Source organism: Odontomachus brunneus, unplaced genomic scaffold (genome assembly GCF_010583005.1).
Source record: "Odontomachus brunneus isolate Ranch 3 - 2012 unplaced genomic scaffold, Obru_v1 Obru_scaffold_059, whole genome shotgun sequence".
NCBI classification, from domain to species: domain Eukaryota; kingdom Metazoa; phylum Arthropoda; class Insecta; order Hymenoptera; family Formicidae; genus Odontomachus; species Odontomachus brunneus.
Genome location: NW_022639509.1, coordinates 1576396 through 1601866, shown reverse-complemented (window position 1 = coordinate 1601866; position 25471 = coordinate 1576396). Strand labels below are relative to the sequence as shown.

At 31.9% G+C, this 25471-nt stretch overlaps 4 protein-coding genes across 23 annotated transcripts in view; 1 reads left to right on the top strand and 3 right to left on the bottom strand.

The window, feature by feature from the left end:
• LOC116845976 (protein pelota-like) overlaps positions 1–5072 on the bottom strand; it is a 9015-nt gene extending 3943 nt beyond the window's left edge. Inside the window, 4 exon segments of the mRNA XM_032819258.1 lie at positions 3919–4087; positions 4185–4364; positions 4467–4554; positions 4844–5072. Of these exon segments, the coding sequence (XP_032675149.1) occupies positions 3919–4087; positions 4185–4364; positions 4467–4541 (424 nt within the window). The 5' untranslated portion in view covers positions 4542–4554; positions 4844–5072.
• Positions 5073–5701: 629 nt separating this feature from the next.
• Positions 5702–10157, top strand: LOC116845954 (probable serine hydrolase). Of its 4 annotated transcripts, XM_032819216.1 has the most exons (7): positions 5703–5869; positions 6510–6682; positions 7011–7055; positions 7434–7637; positions 8320–8555; positions 8898–9239; positions 9350–10157. In XM_032819216.1, exons 2-7 carry the CDS (start codon positions 6622–6624, stop codon positions 9611–9613), a joined length of 1152 nt encoding a protein of 383 aa, XP_032675107.1. In that variant the 5' UTR covers positions 5703–5869; positions 6510–6621; the 3' UTR covers positions 9614–10157. The 4 variants fall into 4 exon arrangements, with proteins under 4 accessions (XP_032675106.1, XP_032675107.1, XP_032675104.1 ...); XM_032819215.1 differs by lacking the exon at positions 7434–7637 and having other exon boundaries at positions 5702–5869; XM_032819213.1 differs by lacking the exon at positions 8320–8555 and having other exon boundaries at positions 5704–5869; positions 7434–7669.
• Positions 10158–10499: 342 nt separating this feature from the next.
• Positions 10500–19819, bottom strand: LOC116845953 (trafficking protein particle complex subunit 11). Of its 8 annotated transcripts, XR_004378372.1 has the most exons (22): positions 19212–19400; positions 18950–19119; positions 18683–18871; positions 18435–18608; positions 18198–18365; positions 17914–18118; positions 17662–17835; positions 17508–17586; positions 17394–17448; positions 17034–17241; positions 16753–16958; positions 16356–16661; positions 16072–16277; positions 15804–15940; positions 15513–15725; positions 15248–15411; positions 14935–15157; positions 14755–14863; positions 14592–14668; positions 12932–14488; positions 12752–12820; positions 10500–12622 (listed from the first exon to the last, which is right to left on the bottom strand). XR_004378372.1 is itself a non-coding variant. In XM_032819212.1 (21 exons), the coding sequence occupies exons 2-21, from the start codon at positions 19398–19400 to the stop codon at positions 14462–14464; spliced, it is 3279 nt and encodes a 1092-aa protein (XP_032675103.1). In that variant the 5' UTR covers positions 19401–19410; positions 19717–19819; the 3' UTR covers positions 14080–14461. The 8 variants fall into 8 exon arrangements, 2 of the variants coding, with proteins under 2 accessions (XP_032675103.1, XP_032675102.1); XR_004378370.1 differs by having other exon boundaries at positions 10500–11564; positions 11901–14488; XR_004378371.1 differs by having other exon boundaries at positions 10500–11564; positions 12447–14488.
• Positions 19820–20325: 506 nt separating this feature from the next.
• The window catches only part of LOC116845898 (probable G-protein coupled receptor B0563.6), a 5782-nt gene continuing 636 nt past the window's right edge, over positions 20326–25471 (bottom strand). The window contains exons 2-10 of one of the 10 annotated variants that reach the window (XM_032819125.1): positions 24997–25180; positions 24437–24591; positions 23994–24242; positions 23026–23160; positions 22304–22563; positions 21782–22008; positions 21335–21636; positions 20987–21221; positions 20326–20792 (exon numbers count right to left, since the gene is read on the bottom strand). In XM_032819125.1, coding sequence (XP_032675016.1) covers positions 20580–20792; positions 20987–21221; positions 21335–21636; positions 21782–22008; positions 22304–22484 — 1158 coding nt within the window. In that variant the 5' untranslated portion in view covers positions 22485–22563; positions 23026–23160; positions 23994–24242; positions 24437–24591; positions 24997–25180 and the 3' untranslated portion in view covers positions 20326–20579. Of the gene's footprint in view, positions 20793–20986; positions 21222–21334; positions 21637–21781; positions 22009–22303; positions 22564–22795; positions 23006–23025; positions 23161–23993; positions 24376–24436; positions 24592–24996; positions 25181–25471 lie in introns of those variants that run through there. The other 9 variants (XM_032819124.1, XM_032819126.1, XM_032819127.1 and 6 more) reach the window with 9 other exon arrangements.

Here is a 25471-nt window from a genome sequence, read left to right as displayed (position 1 = left end):
ATATATATCGTCGATATTAAGATTATCTAATAGAAAGTTACTATTTAGTACGCATATCAAGTGCACGATGTAAACCAAGCCTTTAGATAATCTTAATATCGACAATATATATATAAACAACGGTATATTAAGCTGGTATAATACTCATCAACAAAACGTATTGTATTGATTGAATACATCGCCGTTGATATGCATCGTCGATATTTGGGTGCTTTCCAATTGCAATATCCCTAAACATTTTCATGCACACGGCGACACAACCCAGTAAACATGCATGTCTAAAAGATGTCGAAAGATATCTAAAAGACGTCTTATGCAACAAAATGTTGCATAAGATATCTTTTAGATAACTTTTCGACATCTTTTAGACATGCATGTTTACTGGGAAGTTGCATTCTAATTGCGTAATCGTCGACACAACACTATTCGTATTCAGCTCGAGGGCTACTAGTCGGCTGTGAAAACTAATGTTTTCTAGTGAAAATTAAAGTTATAGCGGCTGTTTACGATAATTCGAGTTGGAGTAAGTACGAGTTAGTTTCACCAGAGCCGAGAAATATGATAGATACAACATCTAATATTTTCATGATTTATGACAACTCAATGCTGTCCGATAAATCGAGTAGAGTAGAGTTAGGGTAGTATAGCGGATAGTATATGAATTAACAGTATCAGGTAACATAGTTTCGTAAAATATATAACAATAATATTACGAATCAATGAGTTGTTACATTTTAGAAAAATTAGAAGCACTGAATTAAATTATGAAAAGATATCATGTATTTGTAAAATATTCAAAAATAGAAAACAATTATTCTAACCTATTATTAATCTGTTATTATTGAATATTTTACAAATACATGATATCTTTTCATAATTTAATTTAGTGCTTCTAATTTTTCTAAAATGTAACAACTCATTGATTCGTAATATTATTGTTATATATTTTACGAAACTATGTTACCTGATATTGTTAATTCTTATACATATACTATCCACTATGTTATCCTAACTCTACTCGATTTATCGGACAGCATTGAGTTGTCATGAATCATGAAAATACTAGATGCTTGTGCCTATCATATTTTTCGGCTCTAGTGAAACTAACTCGTACTAACTCCAACTCGAATTATCGTAAACACCCAGCATGTTCGACTGGCTCTGGGTTAATTAGCCTACGTTTATTGGTCGAACAAGTACTTATAAACTTTATGATTGGCTAGTAGAGACTTATTATGATGTCATTAATCTCGGAGCGATTAACTCAGGGCCAGTCGAACACGCTATTAATAAGCGTAGCGGCTTGAAAAGAGACTGGCATTTGCGACGTGAAGTGGATATCTTTTTTATTATTTAGATTTTATTATTTATTATTAAAAAATATAAGCATAGTTGAAAAATAATCCTAACCCTACCCAACATATATACACATTAGTACACACTTTGTTCAAATTGAATCGTGCACAACATTACACTTCGTGTATTTCTGTGTACATATGTGTTAAGCAATTGGAAAACACGCAAAGGTCCTCCTGAGGTTGTCGATCCAAAAATCCCGGTAGACGAGATATATCTTACCTTATCACAAAAAAATATGCGAACGATTTCCTAATCTATCTCTGACTGGAAAGGGAGGATATGCCAGACAAGACTGCAGCGATCCCTGATATACCCAAACGTTTTTTCAGGTGTTTAGCAAGCTTTCTTTTTCTTCCTTGAAGTAGAGGAGGGAGCGGAATTTCTTCTCACAAAGGGAGAAGAATGTTTCTCAGGGATGCTAACTACATCCATATCACCGGTAAGAAAAGAGACACCCACGATATCCTCAATGGATTTCGAAACAGCAAGGCCAGCGTGATCCTCCAATGAGTCAGAAAGTAACATTTCCGTAGTATCTGCCAACAGGTTCTCCGACTTCATCTACTGGATGGAGCGACGCCATACTTATGTGTGCAAATTACAGACCATAAGATTTTGACTATTCATGTTTTAAAAAAGATACAACTCAACGACTAACTTAAGTTTAAGATTTTTATTTTTACAAATGACAATATTTGCAGAGTTAGTTAAAATTTCACACAACAACGTGAATAATAACAACAATAAACACTGTTTATTACATATATTTTTTATGACAACAATAAATAATAAATATATTATTGTAATTTGTTAAAATCAAGTAAAAAATATAAAATAATACATTTAACACTTAAAGCTATGTACAGCAATATATATATATGATATAAAAAAAAATATTAATAATGCTATTGATCTATATGTTACATTTAGATAAATTAAAAATATTTATTGTATTATTTTATAGAAAAACAGATTATTGCTTTGGAATGTTGAAGCCTGGAACTGTCACTCTTCACCTGAAAATTGATAGTTCTGAGTTTGTGTCCCAGTCTAGTAAATTGCAAAGGCTCTCTTACTAAGCTGCTCAACATTCCAAAGCAATAATCTGTGTTTTTCTATAAAATAATACAATATATATATTTTTAATTCATTTAAATATAACATATAAATCAATAGCATTATTGCTATTGATATTAATATTTTTTTTATATCATTATATATATATATATATATATATATATATATATATATATCTTATTAATATACATAAATTATTAAGTATTCGCAATAAAGTATTTGATAGAAAATTATATATATATTAATAATACTAATTACTTCAAGGTAGAGTTAATATTGTATTCTTAGAATTCAAGGATTTTACAATGAAATGTTGTATATGTGACTAGCTTCTCTAGTTTTTCTTTATAAATAAAATATAACAAAAAAATATATTCATTGAAGCAAATCAACCAATGCGAATACTTGAGGATTTTAATATTGTTCTATAACATAACTTTAAAGTATAACTTGTATAAATTTGTATTTTTACTTAAATAATTTCGACAATTTCTCTTTTTGTGCAATATCCTTCTCTTTAATAGCTATTGCAAATACCTGTAATTCTTTCTCAATGCTATTATGTAACAAAGGATCCATTTCAGCAACTTTTCTTAAATCTTTTATAGCATTTTTCTCATCCCACACACCGATATATGCTTTACCTCGTCGATAAAGTGCCTTCACATTCTCTGCAAATTAAAAATAAATTAAATATTGCTTTTGCAAAATATGTTATTAGTATCATAGTTTTTCTTTTATATATAACCTGGTTCTGTTTTCAAGACTGTTGTACAATGTTCAATGACAGAATAGTACTCCTTATTTAGTAATTTACATTGTGCATAATTTAGAAGCAATGGTACCTTCATTCGATTTAAAGATAACCATTCTTCATCGTTTGGCTTTTCACTAAAAATATTTACATATTTATATATACATGTACATGTCAATGATAATGTTCAATAATTAAAATGTTCATATTAATCCTTACAGATTAGTATTATTTGTAATATGTAATGTAATGTAGTATATTTAACCTTATGTGTTTTCATTAATTGAAGTTCAACAAGTACAAATTGTGAAATACAGATTGTAAGCCTTACGCCAGCATAAGTTGCTCTAACATTCCAATAGCCTTTGCATATGTCTCTGATGCACTATCATATTTCTTTTCTTTGAAAAAGGTATTACCCTTTTCTTTTAAATATGGGATGTTTTTGAGTTTTTCATCCTCTGTCATTTGCCAAGATTCCTTTTCATATTCACTTGGTAAAACTACTTTAAGGAGTTCTATAAGACATAACAAGTTTTACTTTTTTTAAAACATAAATTGTATACTCAAATTAAAAAAAGTGTATCTTTATCTTCTATCTAAAGAATAGAAAATAAATATTGTACCAAAAAGGACTTTGAAAGTATTTTAAAATATCAAAGTATCAAAGATATTTAGATTAAATATCAAAAATTATAGTAATTGAGAAAACTTTAGATACATTATACCTATTGTAAATTCTAGGTCTTGAGGACATTTTATAAGTTCATTTAAATCAGCATAACCAATTCCTTCATTTTGTAGAGTAACACCACAGCAATGATGATTACGCTTTTCTGATTGTGGCTTGTTAGCCTCTCTTAATGTTTTAGACACAAAAGGGTATGCAGTCACTAGCTAAAACAAAGTTTGTCATAAAAACATGCTCCAAGACTGATTTATAGTTATAACAAGTATAGTTATAATAAGTAACATATAAATATTACAAACTTACGCTTTTATGCACTTTAAAACAAGCAACTTCATTTAATGCCATTTTTTGTACAATTGCTTCCCATACTTCAAGTTTGAATTCTTTTCCTAATACCAGTTCCATAGGATTTCCCATTGTCCTGCTGTCATCTATTACTATTTTGCCAGAATCACATTTTGTAGTTTTAAAATGAAACATAACCTAAAATTGTAAGATAGACGTGCACGCACGTATAAAATTAATAGATTTACAATGTTTATAACTGAAAACTTTATTGTGTAATTAAAATATAAAATTACAAACCTTTGTTCCTGGTATAAAATTAATAGTTTTTGTTCCTGCATGTAAGATAGTTTTCACTATGTATTCCTCACTCATTGTGGTAGTATATCTAGATAACGAGCATTAATGAATGGATATGCTTAATACATTGAAATTTAATCGGACATTTATACGACAAAGTGATAACTGTAGTTTTACTATACCATATCACACAAGATGTAATTATGTTAGGTTATGAGAGGAGAATTTCGTAAGTTCATTTATGTATTCACAGTTTAGGTGAAAAAGTGACATTGCAAAATTTGAGATATCATTCTGAACAATATAAATTTCTTTAAATAATTTGTAAAATAATTATGCCAATAATTTACTTATCAATAAGTATTATTTTTTCTTACACTTCATTAATTTAATGGCACCAAGATAGAGAATCCTCTCCATTATTAACAAGCATTGAAATGAGTAAGGGCGAGTTTTTTAATTCATCGATGGATCCACCGATGAATTAAAAAAACTCGAACTCGAACTCTAACAAATGTGAGAACCTCATTTAAATATAATAAGGCCTGTTCTTTATAACTGTACTGCTGAACTGGTACAATATATTAAAGTGAGACAAATATACGTTTTCTCACTTTAATTTATTGCACTAGTTCAGCAGTGCAATACAAAAAAACAGGCCTATAGTTTGAAATTAACGTACAGAAATTAAAAAGAACGCGTGAAATTATTTGTCGTTATTTTATTTGTTGTTCGAAATAAATTCCACATTTCTCACTCTTTATAATGTTAGTATATATATAAGCAATATTATATATATGTATAAAATAAGAGCAATATAAAATTGTTAATATATATATTTAATTAATATAAATTTAGTTAAAAGACGATATTTTTTCATGGCAACGATTGTCATAAGGTAAGTTCCATTTGATCGTGTTGATGCGGGATATTCGTTCCTCTTTAATATCCAATGAGAAATAAAGATGAAAGTGGCGATCACCACTAAGGGCCATGGCACACAGAAAAACTTAAGCAGTAAGACGTAAGCAAATTGACCAATCACAGTCGTTAATTCTTGGACCGTAAGAAGAATCAATGACTGTGATTAGTCAATTTGCTTACTGCTTATGTTTTACTGCTTAAGTTTTTTGTGTGCCACTAGTCTAAATGGAACTTAAGCTGCGTTCGGAAACACACACTGTGTGCACAATATTAGACGATAGCCGTTGGAGTGAGCGAAATACAAGAGTGAGATAAAAAGAGAGGGAGAGTACTCGAGTAACGTTTCCGAACGCAGCATTACTCATAGGGTTGCGCGAAACCCGATGAATGATCGGGTCGTTTTCTCTGACGAAGCGGATGGAAATGTTGTCGGAATCAAACAAAGAAAAATCCACGCGGCTCAAACCTGGAAACCAAATGTAATATTCGTTTTAACTTTATCGAACTATGGTTCAAAAGTTTATCGTTTAAAAGTTTATCGTTTAAAGTTTAAAGTTTATTAAACGAATAGGCCTCATATTTTTGAAAATTTCGTGTATACATAAATACTTTCGCGCAAGTATAATCATATCATATATATTAAAACAATTAATAATAAAACAGCAATAAAACTTACGTATACAAATAACTTACGTATACAAAAAATGTTAAGAATAGAATCAAGCTCAGATTTATTATCTTAGGCATACGTGGCGTAAAACGTATCCATCTAATTCCAAGTTCCGTTTTTCTCATGTGAATCTTACGTGTAACGTTGTTTTATTTAGTTTAAAAATGAGAAAGATGGCTGTGTGCAAATGTCTAAAACTTAGCAAAAAAGATAGATCTCTATCGTGAGAAAGTGATGCAATATTAAATTTTTGTTTCGTGACTGTACGCGTGTAAAAACAAAAATATTTCTCTAGGAAAGCATATTTTTTTGGTACATAATTATGTATTAGGTGATTAAAAAGACTAAGATAACGTGTAAAGTAGTATTTTTATAGAAGTAGGAAATATATGACCGTGATATGTTGACGTATTTCCGTGAAGGACAGTGACTAGATATTTTCTTCACAGTCTGTGTCCTGATCTCACCGACGTAACATTGTATAACTGTAAACGAGTGATGCATTAAAATCGTGTGCTTTATGGATATAAGTTTTATATTACTGTGAATCGCCGCACCGAAATGAACACCAACAGTAACTCAAACTCAGCTGATAATGCTGTGAACGGATATATGAAGAAAGGTAAATTTGTTGCGTTCAAAATAAACATAAAAGTGCTTTGCGCTGCGCTGTTAATTTGTCATTGAACGACATTTTTCCAAAATATTAAGCAAATATTAAAAGTATGTCGAAAAAAAATAACAACTGCTTAATAAAAATATTGAAGAAATGTAAACTGTTAATGTCGTTCAGCAGAAAATATAACATTTGCAAGGATGCTGGCCGCGCGTATAGCACAAAGCGCTTAGTAAGATACTTTTTCGACTAAACGCAGCTAATATATTTAATGTCTAGAAAATAACTGGATATTTTTAAAGAATAGTATAACAAACGGTTTTTTTTTTTGTAGATTTCGAGGATATTGAGATTCCAATGCCATGGGGTCAAGTAACAGGTTAGTAAAAATAACATTTTCATCCAGTTCTATCTTTTCTATCAAATGTTAATTGCAATTAACAAATTTTATTTGTATCAGTAGAAGCAAAACATTGTCAAAGATTTAGCCGTTCAATATTTATATCTTATAGATATATTAGTAACATATATTAAATATTTTCATTTCAAAACATTGATGATATATATATTTTTAAATTTAGTAATGATTTTTAAATCTTAGCTAGATTTAAAGATGAAGTCAGATTCTTAAATTTCTAATCACTTAGAAAATAGTTTGATTCTATTGAACATAACTAATAATAAATAATTTGGAGAAAGATTATTTCAATCTGAATGAATAAACAATACTTTAAACACAATATATTGATAAATTTAGGAAAATGGTGGGGACCAAAAGATAAACAGCCTATTGTGGCAATACATGGCTGGCAAGACAATGCGGGAACATTTGACAACTTGGTACAATTATTGCCATCAAATATAGCTATACTGACTATAGATTTGCCTGGTCATGGCTTGTCTTCTCATCTACCAGATGGACTATTCTACTATATATTTTGGGATGGGGTTCTTGTATTACGTAGAATTGTTAAATATTACAAGTGGGACAAGGTTAGCTAGCAAATCAATTATACAACGATATCTCTATGATTATGATCGAAGAAATAACATACTAGTTACATAAAGGCATGAATTTTAAATACTATGTTTTATAAAAGTGCAACACAATTGCATTATAATTTATAAAATATGTAAAGTTTACTTATATTATTTATTGCTACTGATTATTTAGTTTGCATACTTTTGGCTTGGGATATTTGCATTCTGTGGTATGGTATATTTAACATTAAAAAATATATGTTATTTTCAGTATACATTATTTAATATTCACATTGCATTACTCTTAACCATCATAATTGTCATTAAGATATGTTAAGAAAGGCTGACTGTTATGTAAATGCTATATAACATTCAACAAAGTATTGGTTTTTGCATAATAGTATATTGAATATGGGAAAGGTATAAAAAGATCACATAAAACATCGTTGTATAACTGTGTACAAATCCCACATGATAAATAAGAAAATTTTAATAGCTGTGCAACACAGCTTTGTTTCATTTCCAAAAATTATACAAATATACTATCTTTTAATCTTCTCTCTTTTAATGAATTACTTACAGATTCTTAAAAGTGGAACCTCTGATTAAATAGTACATGTTAAAAGATGGAATCAAATAAAAACATAATTTTGTAACTGCAGGCAAATGGTGGGGTCCTAGAGAGCTCCAACCAATAGTGGCACTGCATGGTCGTCAGGATAATGCAGGCAGTTTTGACACGTTGATACCATTGCTGCCCAAAGATGTTTCCATTCTTTGCTTGGATATGCCTGGGCATGGTTTATCCTCGCATTATCCAAAAAGTCAATTCTATTATGTCTATTGGGATGGTGTCATACTTCTTCGTAGAATTGTTAAACATTTTAAATGGAATAAGGTTAGCGGGTGAAAATAAATTTACCCACTCTATTTTTATAATTGCAGACAGATTAGTATGGATCTTATGCAATAATTAAATGTCTTGTTTTATGTTCTTACATAATTTAACAGTCACCCTTGCTTGCACTTATGTAATATCATTTTTATGTTTCACTCAAACACCCTGCATGATAATCAATATATTTAACCAGATTAAATATAGGAGTTATGTTAATGTGAATATTTTAACATATACGTGTATATTATGTTACATCACTAATATATTTTTTACAATGACTATAATATATACATTGTATAGCTTAATATAAGCTTGTTGTAATTGTATATATTATGGGATTAGGTAAGCCTCCTTGGACATTCATTGGGTGGTGCCATATCTTTTCTATATGCAGCATCATATCCTGATGAAGTCGATCTACTTATAAGTTTGGATATTGTTAGCCCAAGCGTAAAAGATGTGACAAAAACAACAAAAATCTCTGGAGATTATATTGACAGATTCTTAAAATATGAAGAATTGGATAGTGTACCATGTTATGAATATGATGAAATGCTTGATATAGTGCATAAAGGCTATGATGGTTCTATAACAAGAGAATCAGCAGAAATATTAATGAAGCGCGGTATAAGACCCGCATTTTTGAAGGGAAAATATTTCTTTTCCCGTGACCCAAGGTTAAAGGTGAAGTATTTATTATACTATATATTATCTAGTGAGAGTAACTATGAGATTTGCAAGCAATATGAGAAAGGATATTAAAATTTATATATATATATATATGTTACTTTTAGGTTTCACTCTTAGGGATGCTATCCCTGGATTTAGTACTTGCTTACGCATCTCAAATAAAATGCGCTTATCTCAACATTCGTGCTGTTCCTGGGATGAAATTTGAACAACCTCATTATTATCACATGGTATTAGAAAAAATAAAACTGCAAGCTAAGAAGTTCGAGTACCACGAAGTGGAAGGGACGCATCACGTGCATTTGAACGAACCCGAAAAGATTGTGCCTATAATAGCAAATTTTCTACTACAGAATTTAAAACAATAGAATATTATTTATTTATTCAAGTAGTTGCTTAAACTTAACTTTATTTCTTAATGATAAGCAACGACATCTAAAAGCACATTGCTACAAATTTGTTTTTATGTCTGACATAAATGCATACATTACAGTTCGTCGAATTTAGCAGAAATTCAATGTTCTATAATATGATGTTGAATATCGTCAAATACGATACAAAGAAGTAATAAATTTATTCATTATATTAATAGGATTTTAGTGGGACGAAGTTTAATAAGCGATTAGTAATCAATAGGCTTCATTAGTATCTACTTTTAAGTTTAGTTAAAATTGAAAAATATATGCACAAAAGTTAGATTCTCAAATCACTAAACGTTGCTTTCTGCTGAATGCAATCATTCTATTATCATGTATGACAACAAAACACTTGTAATGAAAACAATTATTAATGCTTTAATAAATCAGAAATACCCAAGTGTATTATTGCATAAGAACAGATAAGAAATCGGAATAAGTTGATTTTATGTTTATAATTGTTTTCTTCAATAAATAATTCTTAAAAAATGTGAAATGTAATGTAATTTTGTTATAAATGAAATTTTATATGAACTTCATTGAAAATTGATTAAACTAATATTATTTTATATTACGTATTTTACATCATGACATATATTTGTGTATTAATCGTTTAAAGGATAACGTTCATGTTCAAATCATCACATTTCTGCATAAAACAACATTTATATATATAAATGAGTTGAGTAAAAAAGCAGCATAACGTATTTTTATTGGCTTGACATTTCTAAATAGAAAAATATTTTATGCAAAATCTAATATTGTGTTTTGTTGAAACAAATCTTTAACTTTAAAAGGACGGATTGTAAGGAAAAAATTTTTTTAATTTATATCCGAATTAAAAATTATTTGATAAATGTATAGAATATTTTATTTTTGTCACATAAATCGATAAAATCTTTAACAAATGCGGAATTGCTTTCTTGAAAATGTTGAGTCATGTCAAATATAATTATTTATTTAAAATTATAATTTATGATAAAAGGAATTATTTAAATGAGCACATATATTTATCTTTACCCATTCTCACGTTGCTTTCGTTCCGTTAATTTTGACAATTTTCAATCTTTAATATTTTTGCAAAGTGCAGTGCTTCTCAAATTATTAGTCAATTCATGCAAATTATAACTTTATGTCATGTTATATATATTATTATAAAAACATTTCTTTACGCAAAAAGTACTATTTTTAGAAACGCTGATCTACAGTAGTATCACGTCATTCGCGATAAAATATCAATGACACTTTCTAGGAAATATGCGTCAATTGTTTACTTATTTCATCTTAAATCATCGCTGATTATAAAATTGATCTCATAAAAATATGAAAAATGAAATTAATACGTACTCGTAAATATTTTCTCCTTTTTCTATTTATAAAGTTTATGAAATTATAGAGGAAACTCGTATAATTGACAAATTTACAAAGAGCGCAACAACGAAATGGAAATATTTAAATGACTAGATTGCGTAAAAATGGTATTCGGTCTGTGAGCGAGGACACCAAACGTTACTTCCAATGATATGCGTCTATCGTTTGGTAAGCGTTACGTTTCACTGAGTGTAGCGATAATGTATTAATGCCTGGCTGTCTGGCAGTCAAATGCAACAAACTTATACCGGTTTATGCTTATGCAACTGAACGAACGATAACGCGTCGAAACGATAATTCTATATCAATCCTATAAAGTGTGTCCTTTAGTGGACTCAAAAAGGGAGAATCTGTAATGCGCTCCAAATAGATAAGTCTCGGTGTAAAAATGAAGTGTGTGCGTCAGTTTGCGCCATTATGTAAAATCACAAAAATAACATGATCTTGATCAGAGTGAATAATTTGTAAATATCATCCTTTGAAGAATGCAACACACGGGGGGTCCTTGACCAAAACTGCTGACACGGTATCTCTGAAAGAATGAAGACTGTTGATACAAATGTTTTCAAGTGTCACACAATGGTCAGAGTAAGAAGTCACAGCGCCATGTCGTTTACTCAGCTGCTGCAGCTATGCCACGTAGAAGAAATACAGAATTATACGCCGCGAGGTAGCTGATACTCCTCGTCGCATTTCTCATTTCGCGCGCCTCTCAGTCCCTCTAAAATTTTCGCGATGCACGGAACACCAATTCCGTGTTCTCGATTTCCGTCTAGCATTTCAGTTTGATATTTTACGAGCACGAGAGAGGTAAGTGAAACTAGTATGCGCAAGGACGACGATATTTGCATAAATTGCGTAACTTTACCTGAAGTTCTTGCGGAAAGCTGTTTGTGTTGTGTGACATACGAGGCCAGCAGTAAAATTCGCGGTAGTAATGGATTAAATCTAATCTGTCGACGCGTTTAACGAGCCAAAAGTCACGCGGACGAATAAACGGCGAAGGTCATGACTAGATTCGCGTAAGTTTTGCGGATCGCATGTAAAACAGAAGGCGCTAAGTATAAACGCGACTCGCCGGCGAATTATTGGCCTGAGCTCTTATCAGGTAGCTTCTGAAACGTGGCCGTCCTATCGGGTGTACACGTTGTGCGCGCCAGTAATTATCAGCAATGATAGTGCGGCCACACGTGGAAAATGAATATGAATATGGCATACGGACAGGTGGAGCACACGTCGTTCGCACTTGTCCGTCCACGCGTCTTCTTTACGCATCTTTCCGTCGCATAATCCTTCGAGAAGCTCGCCGACGATCCGGTGCTAGCGACTAAGAGATCCTATCGATCCGTCCGGGGAATGTATCGTCGAACGGTAAGCGATCGCCGCGCGGGTATTTAAAGGAAACGCTATTTACCATTGTAATCAGCTCGCAAAGACCTTTGCGCAGGTAGATTAGAGTACAAATTAGCTCGCTATTTAGATTTCAGCTTTTAGTTCATATTTCGTCGGAAGGCGATGAGTTAGCTACGAGCACGTTCCTTACTTTATGACAGATTGCGTGTTTAACATAGGTTGAGATTTCGCGTGTGTCTAAAACAATTGTCAATATTATAATGTAATAGACTTCGTGGCACACTTTATACAGTGTATAGTGACAATTATTATGATCGATAATATGCAGATTCAAGTAAGCAAGTGGACGAGTTGTTATGTACGTACATGAATTTCACATTCGGTTTTTGCGAATGTAGTTTTATGAAAATAATACGGTTGCTCTCTCAAACTCGACTGGAAGTGCACGGCAGTATAAGCGGGAGATCCGAAGTCAAGAGAAAATTACGCGCGTCTTATACATCGATCTAAATTATATCGATCTGAATAAAATAAATCGGTTCTTACGTTATTGAACGTGCGAAAACGCAGTCACCAGTAAATTACGTACACATCAATAATCAGCTCGATTCATCGATCCCAACGATCAACAAACTTTTCATTTGGAAGTTTGTTCGTTCGGCTCGAGTTATCGGGTTGAGCTAACGATCACCAGTGACTTTCTCCTCGTCACGTAAGAATAATATCGTCAAGAATCCATGTTTCGGAGCTTCTTACGGAGGTAGCTTCGATAAGCCGACAAAATTTGCTGTAATTCTTCATCGGTAGGCGTATAAGATGCGTAAGTTCTCAAACGAGCTTTAGACATCTCCAGATCCTGTCACGAAATAATATATAAGTTCGCAATTTTATTGAGTCTACTAATAGAATACAAAATATATACGTATATTTCTTTTACATATGTCAACGCACGCATAATTTTATGAACATCTCGCGTTACTGTTACATATATTAGAATACTTTAGTCTTTCAATTCAGAAATGCTTCGACGTTTTATTCATGGTAGCATATGGTTAGTAACGGTTCTTAAATTACGCGTGCGTAACAGAATAATTAATTGCAGCTGAATAACATTAGTCACATAATTGGCAAAATTATCGGTAGATCATAAATTATTCCAAAGTGATATATATCGTCTGTAATATGTGTCAAATTCGTGATTTTAAAATTTTACGTAAATGCTACTTGCTTTAACGTGAGAAAAGCGTTATAACAAACCTTTAGAAGAGTCTGATTACGAATGCGAGATTTTTCCAAGTTTATGGGAAGATTCGTCGAGAATGAGTCGGAAACTTTGACAACGTTTCTGTTGGGTATTTCGCGACGTAACTTATTACTGTAAAGTAAAATGGAATATGATAATTATCTGCAAGAATATATATGCATGTTAATTGTAATTTAATTCATTAAAATTAACTTCTAACCAATATTATAAATTATCAACGTGAATACCGTTCTTCTATTTCTTGTTCGAATTGTTGTTCTTTTTGCAGGTATTCGTCAAAAACGCTTCCGATATCAATATTGCCGCTCCTCGCCATTTCATAGCACTATTACTGCAGCTCACCGTATACGCGAGAATATTTTGTATCCACTAGAAACTAGTTTTAGTACGATTATTGACTAAAAGCACGCTATAATAAAGAAACATGGAAGAGGAAAATTATTTCACGTTTACTGATGTATCGTGAGTTACACGGTTTCTACGGTGACGCACAAAACGTAACGCTCGCTGGAAGCGATCGATATCTATGCATGTATGCGTCGTGGCATGACGACGATATAGTTACTGCCATTTAACGAATGTCTGTTAAAACTTGAGAACTTCATAACGTCAGGCTGTTTTAAAAACTAGAGACATTTAATATAAAATAATTCAAATAAATTATATTCAACAAGTTACAACTTATCAAATTGTCTGTTCAAAATATATAACTAATTTTATAATATATAAATGTACAACTAATTTTATAATACAGTTTGATGAAAAGTTACGATATTCCTCCCATAAGAAAAGAGTCCCAAAATTGAATACGTTCATTCTGCTAAAGATTGCGATTTCGGCTGCAAGAACGTCATATATTACAATATAGTACTATTGTAAACATTAAACGAATAAATTAAGTATATTATTGAGCGTATTTTATTTATTATTATTTCCACTTACCAATATATATATGTGACTCGGCAATGAACGTTCAACCACCTCCGACAAACGTGTTTTACCCGTCTTATGTTCCTCATCTATACGTTATAAGTGTTGTTTATTTTAAACAAATGGAAATATCAAGAATCCTTAAATTACTTCGTAGATAAGATGACGTCATTACCTGCAGGTACTGTTAGCGATAACGTTGGAAGAGCCACAAAACCGGCGACCAGCGGTCGTAAGACCCAATCAACTTTCCTTATATTTCTAGGTAATATATAAATGTCAACCTAAAAATAGAAGGATGCATAGTTAAATTATTCTATACTTTATATAGTGCAAACGTGGAATCTATGCTTACCTGTTTTTGCCCAGCAAACATGAAGGCATCACTACCTTCCATAGCTAAGCGCAAAGTGACGAGATAATCGGAATGATTTTTTATGAAGTAAGATATACAAAATGGTGTGCGAACCCATCCGTGGGCTGGCATTTTGGCTTCCAGTCCGATCACTGCGTCTTCGACACATAGAGGAGCTAAAGTTACACTACTGCTAGTTTCCAATGCCGTTTCATCGTTTGCTCTACGAAAATAAAAGTATATTAATATTAAAACAAATAAATATTACAGAGCTATCCTACGTCGTAACAATCATTCAATAGTCGATAGGTACCTTTTCCATTTGATAGTATATACTCCGGTACTGATAGGCTGCTCACCACCTGTTTTTGGAATCAAACAATAGGCGTCAGTTCCTGCCTCACCATCACGCAGTGTAATATTCGTCAGAATGGACTCTTGATTATCCAGACTGTGCTCTCTTTCAATAGAATCCGCCTAATTTCACAATTTTTATTTATGACTTTCTAATCCTCTTATATAGCATAGTTTATATAAGTAATCTTATAATTTTACATAATCATGTATTGTGAGCTTACCAATTCTATAGATGTGTTTAAAATGTTTATAGGCCATGGAGAAACGCATGTAATATGAGGCATAATGATAAATGGTTCATTAACAAATCCGTTTGTTAGTGGCTCGAACAGTGTGGTATAAAACTGCGTTGCTACTTCAAATGGTTTCTTAACTGCCAACATATATGTCAATTCCTTATTTCCCTTGACTTGTTCAGGTCTAGAATACTCCGCCTGTTATTTAATTATGATAAATAATAATAGCATATTCTGTTACGGTTAATTGACGTATTGACTCCTGAGAACACATACCTTTACAACGATATTTCTGTCGCCCACTTTATGTGCTCTAATATATATAACATGTTTAGCACAGGAACCTTTATTTATATTGTTAACAGGAACTAATACTTTTGACTGCTTATTAAGCATGTTCAAGCTTAGCTCGGCTAAAATATATATTTTAAAACTTTATTTTTAGAAAAATGCGCGATATAAGATCAGATATGAAAAAAAAAAAGAAATGTTAATTTATAAAAAGACAAAATATTTGGAAAAGGTGAGAGTGTGAGAAACATACTTGATTGCTCGTTGCTACCATCTGGTACGAGTGTTATATGTAAAGAAACAGCAGTTACATCTTCGTTAGCTGATAGAGATATAGTGATGGGTAGCCACTCGCCTAAAAGCGCGGGATTATTGGATTCTGCGTGTATGTTTAAACTGGATTCTTCCTGTTTGATTTCTGCATGAATCAATGGTCTTATCGCCTCAAATTCGCCTCCGCTAATGCAGGTAAAAGTTATATTAGTTTTCTCAAATATCTAACAGATGCTAAGAAAATTATTCTCTATATAGACGTACCGAAGTTGTTGTATCTCAGGATACAAACGGTCAAACAAATTCGTATCCCTACCCATAGCTGAAAATCTTAATATAATACAACAATGTGCGTTATCACCCATCTGCAACGAAACTGTGTTAATGCGAATTTCCACGCCATCATTTTGATGAGGTGCTTTAAAGTTGAAATAAAATTTCTTCGTTTCCTTCGCTTGAAAAACAAGATTAAATTGTTGAGTATCGCTAACTGGAATCTCAACATTATAACCTGGACCACTGATTGTTACTAATACATTGGTGAATTCAATGGTACCACAATACGAATTCCTGCACAATCAAAAAGATTATTATAAAATTATGTTCTATAATTCTTGAAAACTATATTTTTCCAAATAGACAGATTTGAACATAATAATACCTTATGATAACTTCCACCGTTATCATTGTATTCACTGCATACGTCGGTTGCAGAAATCGTGCTTTAAGGTCGACAAACGATGTCATGTTATTGTCATCAATTGTAAAAATAGTCGGCTCTGGACGACTTAATTCCAATGTCCACTTTTCCACTGCCAGATGCTTAACATCATCTGGTAAGTCTGGTTCTGGATTCGGTGGTTTCTTCTATTATCAAATATAAAATAATTGCCATATAGCATGTTTAGTATCAAAATATAAATGCTAATCTAATTATATTACCTGTAGAATATTCATAATGTTATCATAAATAATAGCTTGTCGCTCTTCTAAGAATGTAGTTGAGGGTCCCAAAGCTTCAAGAGCCAGAGTGAGATAATCTTGAATACTTGTCGACAGATACGCGGCCCGCAGTGCATTCTTTAAGATATCTGTCAGCAAGACTGGCCATCGTTCTCCATGATATTCCCATAACATATGCATCAATAATCTGGTCAATCAAATTTTATGATTTTGATGTTAATATAAAAAATGGTCTAGAGAAAATGACTCAGAATCAATGACTTTGTCATTTAATGACAAAGCATCATTCGCCAAGGACTTTAATTGTAAGCAAAGAGAAGAAAATTATTTCTAACTTACGTCAGAACTTTGCCATAATCTCGAGCATTGAAGTACTCCTCTGCCATTTGTACAACTTAAAGAAAAAAGCATATAAGTATTTCACAAATTATTATTTTCGTTTGCAAATCATACCTAATAATCGTCGCATTCGTGGACATCGATACACTTTGAACTGCGATATCGCATTTCCTAACAAACCAATAATTATCATCTGAAAAAGAACGTTTATTATAGAGATTATTTTTATATGCTTTTTTAGAAATACATAAGTATATAATTATCTTACAGAATGATTAACGGAGGTTTTCTCTCTATATTGTAAAGCCTGTATACCAATAGCTTCTCTTGCTGTATCTGCAGGTTCTGCACTCAATTTTCCAGGTCGCCATGGACGTTGTCCATAAAATTCTAGTTTCTCTTCACCTGCTAATGGATCTTGATCTGGATAGCTATTTACATTCTAAGAATATTAAAGTTTAAATAATATAAACACTTCAGAATAGTACAATGCATTTATTAAACAACTGATCAATCATACCTGACACAGGTCTTTACACGCGGATTGTCGTAAACCTGCGTGATTGGCAGCTAATTGAAAATAATAACCCGGATGCTGCGTTTGAACAGCGGGTAACCCTTGACGAATTGCTTCATCGAACAATTCCGCGAATGTAGAGAACTGACCACTCATCCAAGCATGGTGTTCAAACATGAGCTCTTTTGGTCCGGTTTTTAACTTAAATCTATTAGTATTAAATAATCATTACTGTCAAAGTTTTGAACCTTTGCAAAAGTACAATTAGTATAGCAAACATTTTATACCTTTCTGTATGAAGTCTAAATTGAGAGATGGCGTCTTTCGGGAGATTTAAGCAAAACATTATTTTGCATAACTTATAATTTATAAAACTTGCAATAGTTTTGATCTCAACTGCATTTGCATCTGTCATTCTCGTTTCTAATAGATTGTGGTAAGCTTGTGCATAATGCCTACAAAATATTTATATATATAGATATCAGAATATACAAAAATTCTTTGCATTTCTAATCTAATCTTACTTTTGAGCGAGATGTTGTTCTTGTTTGAGTTCATTTAAGAATGCCATTTTAAACTGATGACGAACAAACAAGTATTGATGAACATTTTTAGTGAGTTGGTCGCGATGACTTTTAACATTCCGATATTCATGATGATAAAAGTTTTGAGCTAGATCATAAAATGCTGTCTCTAGCCTGTTGAGAAAAAAAAGATATATTATTTCCTTTAAAAAGAAGAATGAGAATGAGAAATGTAAAATCAAATGTACCTAGATGTATATCCCAATAAATGATCAGCATGTGGCAAAATATACAAAAATTTTGCTGTTAAATCACAAGCTCCACATAGTGCTGTTGCACGCTCAGTTGCAATCACATCCTCAGCACCAGGTGGTGGTTGAATAGCACGCTGTATTAATACTACAGCTATTTTTGTACTTCTTCCATCAAGGGAAGCTCTAAAAAATATAACATCAAACTGAATACTATATTAAAATAATATGACAATCAATATATTATGATAGCTTCTTTATTACCTTAACGATTGTACTCTAGAGGCACATTCCATCTTCTTCTCATTCCATAAAGGATCATTCCAATCCAAATCATAAAATACAACAACTACAGAAGGAATGTCATTGAGATATTTGTTCATCCAATTTCTTTTTAATATCCCTTTAGGTATGTACCATTCATATGAACTACGCTAAAATATATAAGAACAATACATAGCAATATGAATTAATTTCAATTTGATATCTTTTATAGCAATACATTTTAGCAGTCAGCACATTATACCTTTGGTTTAACAGTAGGAAACTCATGTGACAAACTGAGTAGTTTGAACTGAACTGCTGCACCATCCGGTCTACGATTGTTGCTAAATGCATCCCAGATAGATCGATGTACTGGATTTGTAATGTCTAATCCTGTTAAACCTATCAAAGCTAAAGGTTTAGCTGTCAATTCTGCTGGCAACTCGAACATCGTGGAGTTCCTTTATTGAAAAGATAAATAATAGTCAAACATTTAGTAGCTCATGAGTTTCACTTATTACTTGAAATGTGCCAAATGCGTCGTATTATTACACAATACAAGACGATATCTTTGATTGTAGATACGACTACTTGTTCTATCTCTAATAAGACTTATTTCTTTTAATTTTCTAACACATCAATTCTCTTGTGTAAACAATGCTTGAATATGCTTAAGAAAATATTGCATAGCGGAATACGCGAGCCAGAACAAATTACTTTATGATTACGCACCGTAATCAATAAATCAGAGTATGTATGTCACTTACACTTTGACAGTTTAAGTTTAGGTTATGAATTCTCATCAAGAAGTAGCATGGAGGAGAAGCAGGAAGGTTAGGTTAGATTAGAGCATAAGAATCCTAAAAAAAAGAAAGATGTATATATTCAAAGTTACGTTTATTTTATTTGAATATATTTTAATTTATAACTTTATTTATAAAATTATATATTATTTTATAATATAATCATAATAATAATATGGATAATTTTCATATATTAAATATGTTTTTATTAACTTATATGCTAATTATATGCCATTTTATAATACAATCAGATAATTTCCACATATTAAGTATATTTGTATAACTATTACTATAAATCTTTTAAAATGGCAATATATCTTTTAAAATGGCATAATGTTCCAGATAACAGAAGACTCCATCATAGCACAAATCTCTAAAAGACTTCTTAAAAAATTCCAAAAGAGTTCCCAAGTCTTTCAGAACACTTATCCTAAGTATATTCAGGGTAATCTCATGGGATGCCTTATTCTCTCTGGGGTAAGTTAAGTGAGTCGTGAAATTGTAAGTTAGAATATTTCAAAACTGTAATTTAATAAGTTATATGCAAGTAAAAATTTTCAAATAAAAAATAAATATCGATAAATCATACTTTAATAAATATTATATCATACAATATTTCATTGTGAAAAACTGTATAATATAAAATGTAACACACAATTGTTCACGATTTTTAAATACTAAGAAAAAGCATAAAAATATAATTAAAATGAGTTATTTGATACATTACTTTTGATCCATTATTCAATGTAATTCTAATTAGAGGAGCATGTCATAAATGTACAATTCATAATGATAAACATTAATACTATGTTCTTAGTACGATTTAATTATGCAATGACTCGGCGTTCCAGCATGGAAGCTGTAGCATCTAATGCATGAGAATCTTCCTCCACTCTAGTTTCTTTATTAGTTGGAGACTCGGGAGAATTCAATTTTGTATGTTCTGGTGTCAATCGAACAGTGGTCCCGTGCCGGCTAAAATCTTCGATTTCACCTACCGGTTGATCAATATCTTGCACCATATTTTCATTACATCTTCCCTGCGAATTAAAGTTATGAGATCAATGTTATATGTCCTCCTTATTTATGCAAATTACAAGCTACTATAATAATGTCAGAAAAACATTTCAAGTGATTAATTACGAACACCCACTTAAATTAGTGCTACTTCTTATTTATTTTGTAATGAAAATTGTTGATGAAAAAACTAGATACAATCGTTATAGATCTTTACTTGTAAAAATCGCAGTAATCCCTTTCGAAACTCTGTACTGCAAACGAGATATATAAGAATATAAATAGCATAATTGCTGAGTTCAACGATCGCCGAACACACTCGAAAGGTTTGATAACGAAGATCCAATGAATGGCGATTAGGATACAATATTGGCACCAGACTTGATGGAATCGTCGTAATAAAAAAGCACAAAATCATTGTTGTCGTCAATATTGCTAAATGTTGTTCCTCTCTGTAAAATTATTTAAAAGCATTGTGTATGATTAAAAAAAAAGTGTCTATGATTCATTTGCTCAATAATTCATTGTTAGAGATCAAAATACAATTTTTTAAAATTATTATTACATGTAGCCTCGATTGCGAGACAGTAGTGACGTATCAGGCGCGTTGTTAGTCCGAAATTTATCCGAGACAGCGTGGAATTGACGGTTCTGAACATTTAACTGAAGGAATCTCATGATGACAAAGCTGTTCAGTATAATAAATAGAATCGATGGACAAATCCGTACTACGATTTCCATTGCCCAAATATATGCTCTCCATATCATACTCCGCGTAATAAACACGTTTTCACGTAAAGTGAATGAAGTACTGGGTCCGTCCTGCTCTTCATAAGTGATTCTCATAAACGATAACGGAATACTTATCTAAAAAAGAATTAAATTTAATAAGTATATACTGCACAAAAACTATTATATGCAACGTCGATATCGTCTTTTAACAATTGATGGTACATTGTTTTGTCATCGTTAAAAAATAAAAAAGAGAATTATTCCATTTAAAACTCTTTACCACAAAACCGGCGATGAAGGAAGATAATATGAAGGAGCTGACATTCTTGCGCGCGTTTCCGGTACGAATACGAGCTGGAAAGAATACGAAGATATATCGATCCACGATTAGACAGACCATGATGAGAACACTCGCTGCCGAAAAGGTATTGAGAATAACGAGTTCCAAGTGAGCGTGGTAAAAGGCTGATAGATAATTACCGCTCATACCGTAGCCCAATCTCAGCGCTGAAATATAATCGCATTATGACATACTGTGCCTTTAAGACCGAAAAAAAGCCGTTCTCGCTCAAGCAAATATCAAGCAATTAATCAAACACATTAAATGTTGACACAATAATAAATTTCATTGCATTAACAATCATAATCATCAAATAAAGTAAATCTTCGTTATTATAATCGTGTAATTGATTCCATTAATTTGATTTCGTTTTAATACGTATTATCACTCGTTTTGTTCATGCAAGCGGCTTTTTTCTCTTTGCACTTTATATTTTTGTTTATAAAATAGTATTATACAAACTGATTGTTATCCAAGATAATGCAACACCGATGTGCGCCAGCGCGAGTCCGCTGAGGTACAAATACGCGATTCCGCGAAACACTGGACTGGACAGCACAATTAAGATCGCCACATTACCGAAAATGCCCACGATTAATATAATTGGAACTATAATACCGTAAGAAGTCCACACTAGAGACATCACACGATTTCGAATAACGTCATCTTCGACAGACACACGTTCAACGGTGAAGTTGTCATCCTCGCAACATAGTAATGTTCTAAAAAGTAAATTGTTTCATTGGTATTTGCATAAATAAAAATGTGACAAAAGACATAAGCAAAATATACTGCGAGTATTATCACTAAAGACACATCGACATTTATTAAGACAATTATTAAAATCGTTATTTTACAATGTTAAAAATTTTCCGTGTTTTAATTAACAATTGAAACAAAATGCAATAATTTGTTTTTAGCCAAAGATTTATAATGGAATTATAATATACGAACCCGTCGATCACTCCTGTCAACATTATAAATGTTAATAATTATCGGTAATATTAATTAAAATTGGTGTTTAAAGAGCTTGTACTCGACTGTGCGATTTAAAAGTCGTTTACTATTCGATGTCTCACGAACGACGGTTTTGTCACACGCACATTCGCTCGTTGCGAATCTCGTCTCGGATCTCGTTGCAAATCTATCTTCAATAAAGACATGATAGATTCTAACAGATTTACCTGCGCCGTATACACCTCGTAGTTTTGTTGGAGAAAAACAGACACTGCGCAAACTCCGGCAAGGGTGCCGTCGAGATGTATAAGGTTTATTTAAATACGCAGCAACTGAACCCTTTATTAAATCAGGTCAAACTGCTGGAACAAATAATAGGGATCTATTATTATTATCCGTCATACAAGCATCGTAAACATTATGTAATAAAGAAAGCTCACGTTGCGATCAAGGTAAAGTGGCACTTGTTAAGTAAATATTACATCAAAGTGGAATTTTTATTAGAATTATAAATCATCATTCTTCAAAGATTTATCACGATTAGGCGAATTATATTAATTTATAAGATGGCATGAACGAAGATATATGGACAAGTATTTTGCAAGTGGAAATACGAGATATAAATTCAGAACCTGCTGACATATTCTCATTTGAAACTTGGTTTTGTTTTTTACTATGCGTAAAAGGGCATGGTAAAATGTCATGAACCCTTTGATATTTCACCTCATTTGATAATTATTTTTTCCTCCAATCAAGTCGCGTGGCGCTTAAAAACATTTCACTATCATCGTTTTCTTTTATTACTCAGGTTGTTACATATAATTTTATTATTTCCATCGTTATTGAGAACGCAGCAACAAATCCATATCCAGTAAACACCAACTATTAATAATATAACATAAATTTATATATAATCTTCTATTCAATAATGTAAGTGCAATATAACGCGTGTGTTATGTAACAATTACATTGTAACATTACTATTACGATGATGTTACTGTTAATTGGTTTTTACTGGGTTAGTTGGTGTTTTTGCCAACTTACTGCCGATTGTCCGGTTGGGAATCATTTCCGCAAACTTTACAGTTTGCAAAATTTTAAATATGATTAGCTGCTGCGTTTGTTTGGAAAATAAAGATAATTCTCAATATAAAAATTTTGTGAAATTGTTTAATGGAATGAACGAGAGACATACCGAACGATACGTTGAAAAGTCTAGGTAATTATCCAGTTGGATAAACAAAAGACCCTCGTCAATGATGTGGCAATTACCACATGAGATATTATCACCTCATCTGATAATTTTTGATGTTCGGATAATATATCTCTGTGGAAATTGTCGAAATTCGATGAAAATGGTGTCCGGGCAAGCACTCACACGTCATGAGAATCAATCGATAGTCTCATCATCGCCGAAGAATGCTCCCACGACGACGGTTAATTCCTTCGAGCAGAAAACATTGTCAGAGACATTTCCTTCGCTCGATCGCATTTCCACTCAACCGATCAATAAAAACCCACTAACGACAAACAGCTCCGAAGCGTCGAAGAACGCCGCCGACGGTGTTATCAATTGCCGTAAAAGGGAATTTGTCGTTTAAATGAAATATGAAAAAAAATCAAGAAAGAGTAACCAACCTGCGGCAGCTGTATAGAGAAAAACTAGCGAATAAGTTGTCATCGACGAAGAGTCACTCTTTGGCGTCAAGGAAGAACGATCCTCTTCAAATATCAACGCGAAATGAATGACTACATCTGGCCAGACCAATCACGCCACAAAAAGATATCCTAAACTAAACGATATTTTATGTTGGAAGAGCAAAGTATAAAAATACATTGTTGAAAAAGAAAGCACAAAGACGTCGTTACAAGTCAATCGATCTGAGCTTGAAATTAAAGTGGAGAGAAAAGAATATGCGGATAAGAATGTAACGAAATATACTTTAAAGACATTTGCAGTGTTAAAATAATAATGACGATAAATTCTGTGAACTCTGAGAGAAGTAATGCGACATCGAATTTGATATTGAATTTAAATTATAGACAGATAAATAGAGAATATCACTAACACATATTATGTAACGTAATAATTAAAATTATTAACATTGTTATATATATATATATATATATATATATATATATATATATATATATATATATATATGACATAACAATCAATGAAAATAAATTACTAATACTTTTTCTAGACCCAGAAATATTTTAACGCTGAATTGCCAATCGGTAGCCAATCGAGTTGAAATAAAACGCAACATGAGCGTCCTTCCGAGCCATCGAGTTTATTTGCAAACAAGGCGAGTTAACAAGTGTTGAGCACGAGTGACAAAGCATATAGTAGGGTTGGTATCGCGAGCAATTTGGACACTGAAAAATAAACGAAGCACCCTCTTAGTTCACAGTAATTCTCAACCAAACGAAAATTTTTGATAACAAGAACAATCATTTAACGTCGGTAACTGTAACGTTCAAAATATTAAATACATCCAACAAAACGAATTTAGGAAGCTTGATAGATAAGAAATGCGAGCAACAAAACAAAAGCCTTGCATATTAGTGCTAAATTTATTACAATGTTTTTAGGATGTAATAATTTATTTATAAAACAAATTATATATATATATATATATATATATATATATATATATATATATATAT

Bases quoted from the DNA above. Each gene is read 5' to 3' on its own strand.
- LOC116845954 (XM_032819216.1), top strand. From the start codon at position 6,622: ATGAACACCAACAGTAACTCAAACTCAGCTGATAATGCTGTGAACGGA. The intron at 8,556-8,897 runs GTTAGCGGGTGA...TTATGGGATTAG, and splicing joins AACATTTTAAATGGAATAAG to GTAAGCCTCCTTGGACATTC. The intron at 9,240-9,349 runs GTGAAGTATTTA...TGTTACTTTTAG, and splicing joins CCCGTGACCCAAGGTTAAAG to GTTTCACTCTTAGGGATGCT.
- LOC116845953 (XM_032819212.1), bottom strand. From the start codon at position 19,400: ATGTTCGAGTTGCCAGCAGAATTGACAGCTAAACCTTTAGCTTTGATA. The intron at 15,941-16,071 runs GTATGTTTCTCA...TATATATTTTAG, and splicing joins TGGTAGCAACGAGCAATCAA to CCGAGCTAAGCTTGAACATG. The intron at 14,489-14,591 runs GTAAGTGGAAAT...ACGTTCTTGCAG, and splicing joins CGAGTCACATATATATATTG to CCGAAATCGCAATCTTTAGC.